The following is a 15,051-nucleotide window of genomic DNA, read 5'->3' as shown; positions in this document are numbered from 1 at the left end:
GTATTCTTTGTGTGTCCAATTGTACAAAGAGGGTGATTTAGCATCATGTCAGAGTCTTCTTTCCAGTTTTTCCTCATTCACTGTGTCATGTCTCAACACAGTTTGCATCTCAGTGACTTGCCCAAGGTGGGCTGTTAGGTTCAGCTGATCACAGGATTGTACACAATTCTCTCCTGGCAGGTGTCATCAGTAACTGGACAGATGAGAACCGCATCCCTCCATGCACCATCTTCCATGCATTTAAGTACTATCTGGACATTACCACACCTCCCACACCCTTGCTGCTGCAACAGTTTGCCTTACTGGCCACCAGTGACAGAGAGAAGAAATGTCTGCAGGTCCTCAGCAAGGTAAATCCTTAGATCCTTTTGGCATCTGTGTCATAGCGTGTGAGAGTTACATATCCCTCATGGCCACTTTTTCTGTGATGTTATAAAGCAGGCAGTAAGACTCCTCCTCTAATGTGCATTCCACCCACACATCCACCTTCGGTGAATCCCTTGGAATGTGTCTGACTGAGAGACAACTTATATGGCAGCTGATGTTGATGACTTGCCTCTTCACATGCTAGAACACTGTTCCTCAGAAGCAACTTACTGTGGTCCTGCAGCCTGTGGAGATGTCGCATCCCTTGAGATTCAAAATTCAGCTTTGATCAAAATAGCCTTCCCTACTGGCTCTTTTCCCTGGACCATTCACCTACTCAGTTGGCTCAGTACTTCAGCTGATACAATTTAAAATAGTGTCCCTGCACTGATATAACCCCCCTCCATGTGCTTTCTGGCCAAATGATTTAACTTCATATCTTTCTGGTTTGCAGATGAGGGCTCTGTTAGTCAGTGACTTGCCTATGTTCATGGAAAGATGATGCGGCAGAGTTGGGGACTGAACCCAGGTTTCCTAGGTGTTCTAACATCCATCACTTCCTTGCTTGGTGAATAGCATGGACATTTTAATCCAGTTCAGGGGACCCACGCTTGGGTGCTCCACTAGTGCTGTGTTTGTGCAGGAGAGGCTTCCAGTCTGAGGTGTTCTGCCAAAGCTTCCTTTCTCCTGCCCTGGCCATGCCAAGGGATTCCTACAGGGATTGTGCAGTTCTGATTTAAGGTGTCTGATTTAGACTAAGCAGATAATATAGCTCATTTTTCCTTTGCCTCTCTCGGTACAGGGTTTGCAGGAATATGAGGAATGGAAGTGGTCCAAAAACCCCACCATAGTAGAGGTGCTGGAGGAGTTCCCATCCGTGCAGATGCCCTCCTCCTTGCTGCTCACCCAGCTCCCCCTGCTGCAGCCTCGCTATTACTCGATCAGCTCCTCCCCTGACATGTACCCAGATGAGGTTCACCTCACCGTGGCTGTGGTCTCTTACCGCACTAGAGGTAATGATGTACCAGTAATACAGCAGGCTCTGCATGACGGTGACAAGCCAGCACTCATGTGACCATAAGGCTCTACACAGACCTGTGCCATCCTAAGATAGGGCTGTCCTGTTTGCTTGCATTGTAAGCAGAGGAGAATGGGAGCAGGGTGAGGAGCATTAACTGGGAGGAAGGAGGGTGTTACCTGGTTCTGTGACTTGTTCTAGCTAGGCTCCCTCTTAGAAGTAGGGAAGGGAAGTGGGACTGTCAGAGGCAGGAGCCTAAGGACTGTTTGTCTGCTACATGCTGGTGGGTAGTGGGGAGAAGAGACCTCAGCTCTGCCATTGCCACCCCAAGAATGAACTGTCCAGGGCTCCTCAGACAATCCTGTTCCTCTCCTGAATCACAGCCTTAAACTTGAACTGTTGAACTGTTCAGGAAGATGCAAGAAGTGTTGAATATCCAGGTTCAACATGACACCACCGAGGGCTGATGGCAGCTCGTGTTACAGAATGGAGCCCAACTGCTGCATTCTTAAAACATATGTGTGGTTAAAGCCCTGGCTAAGAGGGATGCGTGGTCTATAAACTGAAAGAAGCCTGTAGATGGAGTTGCTAAGTAGGTGCTTGCCCAGTTCAAGATAACTCTGAAAGGTCTACGTTGGCCTTGAGCAGGAAATGTGGCCATGGTGCTAATCATGGTTGTGTAAGCACTGAAACCAGTCACACACTGGCCTGCTCCCTCAGAAAGGATGCCTTTTTTCTTGCCTGGAAAGAAGACTCAGTACTTTCTGACCGACCTAGTCGTCCAGCCCTTCCCAACAAGAGCACCTTGACAAGCAGGACCGCTCCTTGGGAATGCCTAATAACTGTCTATGCCGTGGCAGTAGCAGGTTCTGGTACTGGACAAGGCTGAGCATGCGTCACCCACTCATGTTGGGGGTGAATCTGAAGCAACCTTATGGTGAACTCCTGGGTTTGGAATATGGTTTCAGTTTGCTCTGGGACCCACAACTGTGGTTCAGGCAAGACCTTAGTGACCAACCTTTCTGCATGTGAGTCACAGATTGGACTATGCAGGTAATGGTGCAGTAGTGAACACATGAGGAGAATAACTGGGTGCAGGTCGATGAATGACTGAAACACTGTGCAGAGATCCATTTGGTGGTGGTAAGTGCAGAGAGCAAACTGTCTTCTTTTGTCTTCTAGATGGGGAAGGACCAATACACCATGGGGTCTGCTCCTCTTGGTTCAACCGGATACAGCCTGATGAGGTTGTGCCTTGTTTTGTAAGAGGGTGAGTGACATGTGCCCTGCATGTAAAGTCCTGGAGAGACAGGAAGGGCTTGGAAGGGAGTGGGCTGCATGGAGACACCAAGAGCCATGCCAAGAAAGAACCATCTGCAAGCTCCTCACAGTCAAGAGAGTGTGAACTCCTGTTTGTGTAGTACTGCATATGTTTACAGCACTGAAGGGGTTATGCTTTGGAATAGCTGACATCCATTTCCATCGAACAGTTTGCCACATCAAAATATAGAATGTGGACTAAGATACAGGGTGCCCCAGTGCCTCTGCATAGCCAGGATGTGTTTGGAAGAGCCTGGGGCTATGACTGGGAATCCTTACCATGCACTGTGTTTGTTCTGTACTGAGATGCTACTCTCTGGAGCCTGACAGCACCTGCTTTGCTGTGCTACATTTCTACCTGATTTGGCTCCGCTAAGACTTTATTGACCCAGCTTTGGTTTTGCACCCTTAAGCCTTCACTGACTTTATCCATTGTTTGTCCAGAGCTGCAGGATTCCATTTGCCACAAAATCCCCAAGTCCCCTGCATCCTGATTGGCCCCGGTACTGGAATTGCCCCTTTCCGGAGTTTCTGGCAGCAGCGGCTCTTTGAAATCCAACACAAAGGTGGGCCTGTATTTCTGTTCCCCTTGCAAATAACTGGGTGTGAAAGAGGGGCAACAGGAGTCTACCCCTACCCAAGGGTAATATGAGTGGGTATATGTGGCGGGGGCACTGACAGGGGGAGTGCAGGTATGTAAGTTTAGCGTGAGAGGTGCTGGGCATAATCCCAGCTGATCGCTATGAAGTGTGCATGCATAAATCCCTGATTGCATTCTGTTGGCTTTCAGCAAGAGTGATGAGGTAAGTGCTATGCTCAGAACTGGTTGGAAACTTTCCTGTGTGCTTGTTGGAAAATGTTGTTTTTTACATGAAAAACTTGTGTGGAAATGTTTTTAATGCAATTTTATTCAAAGTTTTCCAGACTTAGAAGGAAACCAAAAAATTCTGGCAAATGTTACTTTTAGGGGAAAAGTATAATTCTTTCCCCATGAAAATTTTGGGGAAATGTTGATTTTTTTTCAGCTAGCTCTAATTACATGAGACCTTCGGTCCACATTTATGGGTTAGAATGGCACATGACCTCATTCTCCCCCGTTTCCCCAACTCTGTGCTCTGTGACCTTTGACCTTTACCCCTTGCTGTCCCAGGGAACAAAGCTACCAGAAATGTAGCCAAGGTATTCCCTGTCAGGATGCATCTCATGTCTGATTTCAGGCAAAGATGGAACCTCTGTTAAAGAGGCAGTGTGTCTGCTCCATGCAGATGGGTATGTATGAGCCTGGACAGCTTGTGATTTCCAGTTTCTCACTTCTGCCCTGTTTTGTTCCTCCAGATCTGAAGCCTTGTCCTATGATTTTGGTTTTTGGGTGCCGACAGTCCAAAATTGACCACATTTACAGGGAGGAGACCCTCCTAGCCAAAAACAAAGGTGTCTTCAAAGAGCTGTACACAGCCTATTCCCGTGAACCAGACAAACCAAAGGTAATGCCTGGATGGCACACTTTCCTCTTGCTTGTGCCCAGCCCCAAGTTGCCTTGATCGGTCTAGAACAAGTGGTGAAAGGAGCCCCACCCTGGTAACTTTTGATTCTCCCAGAGTGTGGGAAATGCCTGGCCAGCAGTAGCATCACCTGGAGGGATTTTCCTGCCCTACTGAGATTTTTGTTCAAGATTTTAACCCCTGATGAGACATACAGTAGTTTGGAATCCCCCATTCAGATACCACCCAGGGAGCATTGCTTTCTTGAAGAAAACACCAAAGCACAACAGCTAACTGGTGGGTCTCCAGACTTTTAAAACTTTAATCACTTCCTTTCTTTCTGCCTTTTCAGTGCGTTTTGAAGCCAAGGCTTTGAGCACTTATAGGCACTAACAGTTACCAGGCACTTTTCCCAAGCTGTATGCTAAGCACGCTGCCCTGGCTAAGTCTCCTCTTGCCTCTCAGTTCCTTGTGCCATTTCCATAGTGCGATCCATGGCTCTGACTCTAGAGCTCCTGGGGTCCCGCTGGCTGCTGCAAGAGCTAGTGGTGCTCAGCACTTCTGAATAACCAAGTCCTGATTGTCTTCAGTTTCCATCCCAAATTTTGTGTAGCTTGGATCCTCCTTGTTACATAGCTGCTGTGTTCCACCTTAGAGGTGGCTGAAACTGCACTGAGAGATGGATAGGTAGAGTGAGTCCTGTGGATAAAGTTGAGTTGTTGAGCATTTTGGAAGCTGCAGATAAGAGATGCCATTTAACCTCAGCTGTGGGCTCTTCCCAGAAATATGTGCAAGACGTACTACAGGAGCAGCTGGCCCAGGCTGTGTACAAAGCACTGAAGGAGCAGGGAGGTCACATCTACGTGTGTGGCGATGTCACCATGGCTGGAGATGTCCTCAAGACCATCCAGCGTATTATGAGGCAGCAGGGCCAACTGTCAGTGGAGGAAGCTGGTGTTTTCATTAGCAGGCTGCGGGTGAGTAACACTGCCTTGGTGGGCTGGCTGAAAGGAGGGGAGGGAAGGTTGGTGCCAAGGGCACTGCACCTGGCGCGTCCTTTAGCACAGTCAATCATGATGGGGACACTGCAGCTACAGGATCTGGAAACAGGCAGCAGGCACATCTCTCTCACTTCTTGCACTTACTACACCCCTCCAAGGTGAGGGATGTATTGTTTAACTGTCTCTGGCCAAAGCAGCTGGCTGATGAGCTCCATAATGGAGGGGTAGGTTAAGACTGCCATACTCTCTTCCTCTAGTCACCTTAGGCTGTGCCATCTAGACCAGAACTCTGAAGCAAACAAGCTCAAGAGCAGGAGACCATGGGCTTGGTATGAGAGAGGATCATATTGATGGAGTATATCTGAGGCACAGTCTCTGCAAAAGACTGATCTTTGGAAGAATTTTTGATCCATCTGGCCTTTGTACAACATATAAACAATATATAATTAGACATGAATTTTCAAAGCTCAGTCTTTCAGGAGGTTTGTTTAGTTTTTTAATACTGTGTTTTATCTTTTATAGAGCTTCCTTTTTTAAACTATTTATTTTCTAGACTTTCTACAAAATAGGGACTTATTTTCATTTCTTGACAATGTGTTTGGTGTTGCTTGATTTATTTTTCCTTTTCCTTCTCTTCTCTTCTGTCTGTTTGTGAGGTGGAAGATCTTGAAGATGAACTTTATTTTTCTGGAGAATGCCTTTTAGAATTTTTACTAAGGAGGATTAAAGAGTGTCTGTTATGTTTTGAATAGTTTCAAACACTTGGGAGTTTAAAATTAAGGGGTCTCTCCAGCAGCAGTTTTAGCAATGGATTTATGTTATTCTTAGCACTGAAGGGTTTTTTTGTTGCTGTTGTTAAAGTGTTAGTTCACCATCCCGTGTGTTAATTTTTTTCAGGTTGACTTATTTAGGTTTCAGCTGTGGTGGAGGTATAGACAAATAGCATTTTAAGCTGTCTTCTCATGAGCAGTTCAGCTGGAGAGGGTTCCAGTGCAAGCGTTACTTTACATTTTAGCTGGGGTAGAGAGTGATATTAATGATCAGTGCAACAATTTCAGTCATACATCGAAAGCTTTATTGGGACATACTTAAGCAGTAACTTATTTACAACAATAATTATAGGCTCACATAGCCTTGGAGTCAAGAGAAGTCGGGTCAGCTGGCCAGGCGTTACCACTTCCTTGAGGATTCACGATGGCTGAAGATGCTCAGCTGAATCTCGAGTGATCAGATTGCTTGTGGCTATACAACTTCTTTATACTTCTGGCTACATGTTTTTAGTCACATTACACTATTTCATATTTAGTTAACCTAATTCTGCATCCAGTCAGTGCCTGCTGTCTTGTTCCCATTAGGTTGCAAAACACCAACCCTGTCTGGCAACTCAATGTTGCAAAATGCCAACCTGGCCCAGCAATGTAGTACTTGCTTAACTTAGTTGCATGTGTTTGCACCATCATGTTATTACTCTGGCCAAGCAGGGCTTGCCAGGCCTACACAGGTGGTGTCAGGAGCGCCAGTGTGGAGGAAATATAACAGCTTCCCAAGGAGCCCTGCTCTGGAGCCATCCCCCTGCCCCCAGCCTTTTCCCCACCAGTAACCTAGCACTGCTGCTGCTCCACTCACAACTCCCCTCCTGCATCCTTTTGCAGTCATGGCTCTTTATGGGTATGCCCTGGCAATGCTGTTCTCATGAGCTTGAGTTGACAAAAGCTTGTGCTCTACATATATCTTGTTTAGCTAGCCTGTAAGTAGGGACCTACTTAATTCATGGTGGCTGCCTCCAGATTTTGTGCTCCCAGCAGGTGCCATTTTCACAGTGGAGCATAGTGGGTCCTCCCATGCCTCTGATTGGCACAGTCATCTGTTAATCTCTGGGGAGGGATGGGACTTCTGGGGTCTTTCAGCCTATCAGAGGTGTTGGGGGAGCCCAGTGCACTCTGCTGTAAAAATCTCACTCCTCCTTCCCCCCTCCTCCCCATGCTTCAAGACACCAGGTCTTCCTGCCATTTTCCATTTGCAGCTCCTTTTCCCCTCCCCACCTGCCTTCCTGGCCATTTTCTCACTTTTTCACGAGGACTGGACTTTTTCACGGGGGACCTACCAAATTTGTGGTTTCCGCAAAAATTGCAAAATTGCGAATTTAGTAGGTCCCTACCTATAAGGTGCATGGCTATCCTGCCTCATGCTGTTTTTAGCCAGACAATGTCCTTTAATAAGCAGGAACATGTTCAAAAAGTCAGACAATGTCCTTTAAGAGGCAGGAACATCTATAAGTCAGCAATATCCCCCCTCAGTCCAACACACACAACAGATCTGGGGCCACCTGGCCACTTCATTGAATAGCAGGGAAAGCATGGTTGTAGTGCTCCATAAGCACAGGCTCTGACTCTTCAAGCTAGAAAGGCGGCTTTAATGAGCAATGTAGTGCCTAAGACATACAGTTAGATAGTTGTGATTCCCTCCGGTAGAGGACACAAACACACTAAACTGTTCACCGCAGAAATATTCCTCTGACATTGTAGTATGATCTCCAGTAACCTTGTATGTTATGTGACATAAGACACATGGACAAATAGCTAATTAGAGGAGTTACATATTCTAAGGCTGTAATTCTCAACCAGGGTGCTCCAGCACCAGGGGGTGCCATGGGATCTTTATTTAAAGATGCCAAAGAGTGCCACACAATATTAACACAGTAAAGTATGCAAACACCTACACAATTCACAAGATAAATCCAAAGATTTCAAAAGGGAATCCATAGGGTCAAAAACATTCTGACCTGTTTTGGTCTTTCTGAGTTCTTTGCAACAGAAAAATCGCTCTACTGTTATTCCGTAGTCAAAAAAAACAAGGGAAAACTAAGAGGTGGCATTTTCCAAGTGGTGCCTGGAGTTTAACAAGGAGTGCCTCCAGTTTGAAAAGGTTGAGAACTGCTAGTCTAGTGGATATAACACTGGAATGGGTAACAGGAAACCTCTGTTGAATTAAAGCTACTTCCCATCTGAATCAATGTTCATCTGCCCACCCTTGACTATTCAAACTGTAAGCTTGGAAGTAGGGGCTGTATCTTTCTGTGTTTGCGCACTGCCTAGCAAAACAGGGCCCTGAATGTCACTGCTCAAGCTATGGTAGTACAATAATTCTTAATACTGTTGTATGTGTCTCATTTCTCTCATCCTTCATTGCAGGATGACAACCGATATCATGAGGATATTTTTGGAGTCACCCTGCGTACATATGAAGTGACTAACCGCCTTAGATCTGAGTCGATTGCGTTCATTGAGGAGAGCAAAAAGGACACGGATGAGTGAGTTGACACGTTTATTTTAACCTGTGCTATTGTTTCTGAAGTGTGTGGGTTGTAGAACCCGAAAGGAGGCTTTTACTTATTCCCACGTATGAAACCTCTAGTAGCAGAGACAGAAATAGGAGTTTGGTTTTTTTTTTTCCATGTTAGCAGCAGACAAAGCTGTGGTGCTGTTTCTCTAAGACAATGATGGCTTCAGTAGGCTGGATCCACACCTGATAGAGCTACTTTGTCTTCCCATGGTATGAATTTAGCCCACTCAGCCCAGGATACCATATTACAACTGAAAAAATTTAAGGCACGAGTGAGTAATTACCATTAGAGCTGAAAATTATCTGACAGAACAGAGTTTTGTTGGGAAATGTCAGTTTGACATAATCAAAATGTTCGGCAGGAACAGTCTGTCAGTTGCATCAAAATCCTGAAAGAAACCAGGCAGGCAGCCTGGTTTCCTGCCCGCCCCCCTTGCCATCTGACTGGTGAGTGTCTCTCCGGTTCTCTAGAACCTGTTGCTCCAGGTGAGCTGCATCAGTTCCCTCAGATACCTGTGTCTCACCTGGTAGCAACATGGTAGCTGCATGGCCAGTGCCCTTTCCAGCAGGCACACAGGGAACCTGGGCCACCTGGGCCCTGTTTGATCAGAGAGCTGTGTGTTCAGCTCCCCCTGAAAGGCAGGAAGCTGAAGGCCCAAGCCACCTGAAATATTCTCCCCACTGCTCAGCACGGGCCTGCCCTGCCCCTCTTCTATTCAATGAAAACTGTTCAAAATCTTGACATTTTTCCCAGCCCAGAAGATCCTCTTCCTACTTGGCTCCAGTCATGAGCTCCAAGTTCAAATAGAAACAAAAGAAAGCTGATGCTTTGCTGCTTGCTTAACTGCTCAGACCCCTGCTCTACCTGCATTGTCCTACTTAAGCCAAGAGATCAATTAGGACAATCCCCCTGCCCCCAGCCTTTTCCCCACCACTAACCTAGCACTGCTGCTGCTCCACTCACAACTCCCCTCTTGCATCCTTTTGCCCCCGTGGAAACTGCTCAGTCTGTGTCTTGGGCCTTGCCACTTGTAAGTTCTTGTCCCTCTTTTCCTGTCTGAAGTGTTTTGCTGACTGTCCTGAGTTGGGACTCTTGGATTTGTGAACTGACTTTGCCCCAGATTCTCTGTGTGACCCTGAGCAAGTCGCCTAACCTACGCGTGGTTTATGATTTGTCTAGATTAAGGCAGTTTGCTTTAGTGCAGCCCCTCTATGTTTTGCAATGTAGAGAGAAGGCTTCAGTTCTCCGTGTCTATAATAGGGATAGCAGTAGTTACCATCCTACCTGGATGGGTGTGCGTGGTGTATGCCACCTGTAAAGGAATGTCGGCTGTAAAGCACTTGGCATTCTTTTATGAGAAAGGCCTGTGGGAGCAGAGATGGTGATGATTATTGCAATTAACTTGCTCTGATGTGTTACAATGCAGGTGGCTTAGACAGGAGACCACCATGGCTTCAACCTGGCTCCACAGACTTCACCCAGTAATGTCAACCATATACTTTATCCCATGTCGCACTGCCATCTGGTGGCCAGGGCTGCTCATTGCACTTACGTTGTCACATACTGATAAGGGACATGAAGTAGCTATCAACTCTTCTCTCTAAGCTTGTCCTTTCTTCACCTTCTCTTGCAGGGTTTTCTGCTCATAACTGGATCCTATTGCCCCAGATGGAATGCCAAACCAGTCACAGCAGCAGCCACCCCCCTCCAGCTGGAGGGTGCTGGGTTTTGTATTTTCACGGACACAGCAGCTCCTTTTCTGCGGGGACTGCCCATGGAACGTGCTCTGTCTCTTGTCCTGTTGTTGTGTCCTGATGATGATGATGATGATTTTCCTTCTCTCTCTCTCTCTCTCTCTCTCTCTCTCTCTCTCGTCCTGTGGCAGTTTCTTTTAACTTGTTTCCCTCCCTGGAGTTCCCTGCTGAAGTCCGATGGCTTTATAATCTCCAGTGGCTCTTATGAAACTATGTTTCTTCTTCTTCTCACGTTCTGACAAGGGCGTTTTGCTGCTGCATGAAATCACCACCTTAGCAATCATCTGCATTTTTTGGTGTTTCAGGAAGAGGGAAGGGCCAGGTGCCTGGGCCTGGGAGCTGGCAGTTCCTGATTAAAGCAGCGAGGAGTGGAAAGAAGCTGTTTCCCCAAGACCCCTTCCCCCTGCACAACTAGGACCTTGGCTGAATCACTGCATCATCCTTGCTTTCCATTAGACCATATGGGCCTGGCCCTCTGCCGAAGCTGAGCACAGAGGACGCACGGTGCCTGCCATATCAATGGACCTTGCTGTCCTCTCCAGAAAGCCTGGAAACACCAAAGCTTTGTTCTGTTTAAGGGGAGGGGTTTGTCTGCATTTAATAGATACTGGATTCACATAAGACTGCTCTGTGGTATATTCTAATTACACCATCGCTTCCCCTCCCCTGGCTTCACTTCCCCTGCAGCTCTTCCCTTAGTCCTCCTCTGCCCCCCAGTTAAGGGGCACCTTTACCCCCCTGCTGGATGAAGGTCATGGGGCATGTGCAAGCACAGCACACCGCGGCCTACGGAGTTGTCTGCAGCTGGGCAGCGTGTGGGTGGCATCAGATTGGTTCCAGGGAAGCCCAGGCCCTGCCCATTCTGCCAAGCTGCCTTCAGAGCCTTCCAGGCAGGCGATAGGAGCTGAAGGTTAAATGCGGCCAGAAAGCAGGAGAGGGTGACAGGTTTGCTGAGATCCCTGCAGGAAGGTTCTGAGCCAGGGATTGTCTGTCATGGAGCTGCGCTGAGCTGAGGTTCACACTGGACCCAGGAGCCCTCTCCAGCAGGGTGAAGGGAAATGTAAAGCAAGAAGACTGAAAGGGGAAGCCTCATATGCCCAGCTCTAGGGCATCTGCCAACAATAAAGGCTGATGGGAAGCCAGCAGGTAGCTTGTTCCCCCAGGCTATATTGCATGAGGTCTGCTAAAGCTATATAATGCATTCCTGACCCCAGCTGCCGGGTTCTTTGGGAGCCCCATTTAAATGAGCAAGAGAGGCTCTTGGGGCTTCAAAGGAGGGTAGCTCCATCTCATTGTGATTGTGTGACCTGTCCTTTCCCAGCACCCTCCCTTCACCCTTCCAGGAGCTCTGAAGTGCTCATGGCACAAGGCTGACTGCAGTGGATGCCTCCACTTGGCCAAAAAAAATATTCTGCCTGCTATAATCCCATTCCTGAACTGCATGGGGCATTTCTGCCAGGAGGTGTAGCAGGGGATGTAGACCAAGCTCAGGGACTGATGCAATGATCCTGAGCTCTGAAATGCTGCCAACTCAGGCTCAGTGCAAAAAGCCAGCCAGCCAAGTAACCTATGAAGGGATGCAAAGGGGACGTCAGCACCTTTTCTTCCAGGCGTCTCAAGCTGGTGCACAGTCCGTCTCTCTCCTTCCTCTTTTGGGAATGAAAACATCTCCTTGCCCCTCTCTTTCTCCAGCTGCCAGATTCCTTGGGCATGGGGAATGCTCAATATCTCCTCCACCATGCTCTACCCTACTACCCTGCAGGCAGCAGAGGGAGGCTGCTGTTTTCAGGTAGCTTTTGCTGTCCTTCCTTCCTGGGAACTCACAGTACTGGACCACTTCCCAGTGTCAGCATGTGTTATCACCAGAACAGGTGCAAGGAAGAGGGCTTTAACAGCTGTAACAAATTGTTTTGGCTTCAGAGACCAGGATCTGCCATACACTCCCCCAAGCCGCACTTGTAACAAAGCAAGACCCTCCAGATTTGAAACTTCCCCTGCCCAAATGCAGCTTGGTTGTTCTAGTTCAGGTCACATTCATTGACCTCTGACTATGTGGTGCTCACAGAAGTTTGATTTTGCTGCCAGTCTTTCCTTTATCCCTAGTCACTAGAGTGCACTGTCCTCTCCCATAACAGGATCTCTTCCTCAACTCTAGATGTGTCCTAGAAACAAAACTTAGGCCAAAAGGCCTCCAAGGCTTTGGGAAAGTTTGCATCCAGGTCTGAGTTTGATTGTTCAGATCCATCTCTTAGCCGGACGTCTGTTGCTGGTGTGTGTGTGGTTGCTGCCACCTTGTGGTAGTTCACAAGCTCTCTGAACTGGACAGCTGGCCAAATTTGTTGCCTCATGGGATGAACAAAGCCCCCATCCACACTATAGCTGGTGTTTTGTAACCATTTACAACTGGTTTACAACAGGGACTGCATCGGTCTCTGTACACTGTCTTGGTGGGTTTCGGGAGTATTTGGCATCTATCCCATAGTGCCTCTTCAGAGGCTACATGCCACAGGGGATTTGCACACAGAGCAGTTGGTGGAGCAGTAAATTCTGGGATTTTTCAGTGCACAGAGAGCAGGGAAGGAAGGGGAAAAGCCAGACCTCTTAAGATTTGAGGGGAGCTGGGGATCCTGTCTGCTGTAGCATCAACACTATGCTAAACCAGTTCCATCAGCTTCAGCCTCTGGCAGGTGAGGCAGTTAGTCATAGTGGTTGCTCCCCATATGGTGTGCCCACATAGAGCAGGCTTAGAGCCAGCAGGAGTGCTACTAACTAGTTATAGACTCAGTTCAAAGTTGTTGCCCAAGTAGGGCTGTAGGCTCCAGCTTACAGCCAGTACAATGAGCTCTCTCATCAGGAGCGTAGGGGCCCCACTCCACTATTCCCTCAACGTGAGGCTCATGTCCTGGCCCCAGAGAAGTAGAGAGAAGGAGAAGGAATGAGGAGTGTGAAAGAAGGCGCTGCATTTGGTAGAGACAGATTTGCAAATTTGGGAGATGAATGCCCAAGTCCTTCACGCCCCTTTGAAGATGAGTCTTAGAGAGGAAAATGCTGTTTAAAGTCCAGCCAGTTCTTACTGGATGCATCTCAGGGACAGGACAGGCACTGAGGGAAGAAATCAGTGGTGACAGGAAACTCCAGCCATTGCAGAAGGAAGTATATTAAAGAGCTCCTTCTCTCCGTCCATCTTGTTTTGCTGGGATCATTAGTTCATAACGTCCTGAGCTGACTTGTTTCTTAACTGAGCCAGTTCCTTTTGCTTTTGTAGACAATTAGCTTTTCTCACTTGCAGAGGTTTTGACCCCCCCCCACCCCACCCCGGTTCCACTTCCTCCTATGGCAAAGGGGACATTAACCTGCAGAACGCCTGTATCATTCCATAGTTACAGACCTTTCAGGAACAAGCCACACTGTTCAGCTTAGTGCACATGTGCTATGTGCATAGCACCTAAGTGGTGGACATAGCCATGGGATCAGGTAAAGAGCTGAATTCTATGTATATTTTTGTTTTTGACTGTTCTGTCTGCATTCAGTCCATTACTTCCCCTCCTCCATGACTACTTCCCATATTCCAAACTTCTGAGCAGCTTCAAATATCTCCTGGGCTTGTTAGATCCCTGGCATGATCCAGTATGGTAACTCCATGTACAACATCTATAATGGGTGGTTTTGGTTTCAGAGACAAAGACCTGCCATTGCTTTGAATGTCAAAGCCTGCTGCTACCACCACCCAAACACATCCCCAGCCCATTTCTGATTCCAAAGAGTTAAATAGCTAGGGAATCCTTACTAGACCTTATCAAGATTTATTTTTCCATTTTTTTAATTTCAAACTCAATGCATGATGAGGAAAAACCATGGGGAATATTCCCCAGTGTTTTCCAGCAGGCTCTATTCATTATCTTAAACTAATGAGGCATCAATTCACCAGAACAGGCATCTGAGTATTCAGCCTCAGTTCAATGATCACAAAAGCTTTGCCCCCCTCCCCTCCCCTCACCCCAATACAAGTTGTCTGGGAGTTTATTAAGGGGAGAGGCAGTATATATGCTATTCTTTATATGGCTATGCAGCATCCCAAATAGGGAGGGCAAACAGCAAAAGCAGATCTCCGTCCCAAAGATTTATGGTTGCAGCTGAGAGCATGCAGAGGCAGAAGATGAGGGAAGGATGCAGCAAAAACATTCTCTACTCATCTCCTTTCTTTTATTTTACTTCTAAAATATATTCAATACTAATAACAGCCTTTCTCCATTATTCTACAACCTTATTATTGCACATGAAACCCAAAGCCTATACCCAACAGTCCTTCTCGCATTTCCCTGAAGAGAATCCTGACCTTTTCTTCCAACTCCAACCTGCCCAGGCCAAAAGGGGCAACAAGTACTTCAGCTAAGGTTGATTTGTGTGACAACTTTGGAGCATGAAGTGATAGGAGGATGCTACTCTCTGGAGTCTTAACTGTAGTTCCCTTCAGCTGTTCCCCGCTCATGGGGGGTCAGGGGCATGGAAGGAAATGATAACTGTTGGTCTTAAAGCAGCTGCAGACCATGGAGGCCAATTTACATATTGATGAAGCAATGGGGATGGTCTTGCTGAGGCTTCAAAAACTAAGCCAAATGCATCAAGCCAGGTCCTAAAGTGTTGTCATCCAGGTAGCAGCACCAATCAAGTCATTACAATTGCTCCGATTTCTAACAGTGGAGCATCTAGGATAATATTATATCGCACTTACTTTCAAGCTTTATAGATGAGGATGTTACTAGAGTGA

General features: G+C 47.2%; 1 protein-coding gene across 3 annotated transcripts in view; it reads left to right on the top strand.

Annotated features, from left to right (window-relative positions):
- The window catches only part of NOS1 (nitric oxide synthase 1), a 131,913-nt gene extending 117,126 nt beyond the window's left edge, over positions 1-14,787 (top strand). For 2 of the 3 annotated variants that reach the window (XM_019539362.1, XM_019539364.1), the window contains 8 exons: positions 181-350; positions 1,169-1,379; positions 2,567-2,654; positions 3,149-3,270; positions 4,040-4,188; positions 4,968-5,162; positions 8,378-8,496; positions 10,589-14,787. In XM_019539362.1, the coding sequence (XP_019394907.1) occupies positions 181-350; positions 1,169-1,379; positions 2,567-2,654; positions 3,149-3,270; positions 4,040-4,188; positions 4,968-5,162; positions 8,378-8,496; positions 10,589-10,640 (1,106 nt within the window). In that variant the 3' untranslated portion in view covers positions 10,641-14,787. Of the gene's footprint in view, positions 1-180; positions 351-1,168; positions 1,380-2,566; positions 2,655-3,148; positions 3,271-4,039; positions 4,189-4,967; positions 5,163-8,377; positions 8,497-10,162 lie in introns of all 3 variants that reach the window. The other variant, XM_019539363.1, reaches the window with a different exon arrangement.
- Positions 14,788-15,051: the final 264 nt, after the last annotated feature.

The sequence above is a fragment of the Crocodylus porosus genome, unplaced genomic scaffold (genome assembly GCF_001723895.1).
Source record: "Crocodylus porosus isolate Cpor-Errol unplaced genomic scaffold, CroPor_comp1, whole genome shotgun sequence".
Taxonomy (NCBI): Eukaryota; Metazoa; Chordata; order Crocodylia; family Crocodylidae; genus Crocodylus; species Crocodylus porosus.
Note: the sequence above shows the minus strand (reverse complement) of the source record. Positions and strands in the feature narration are given on the sequence as shown.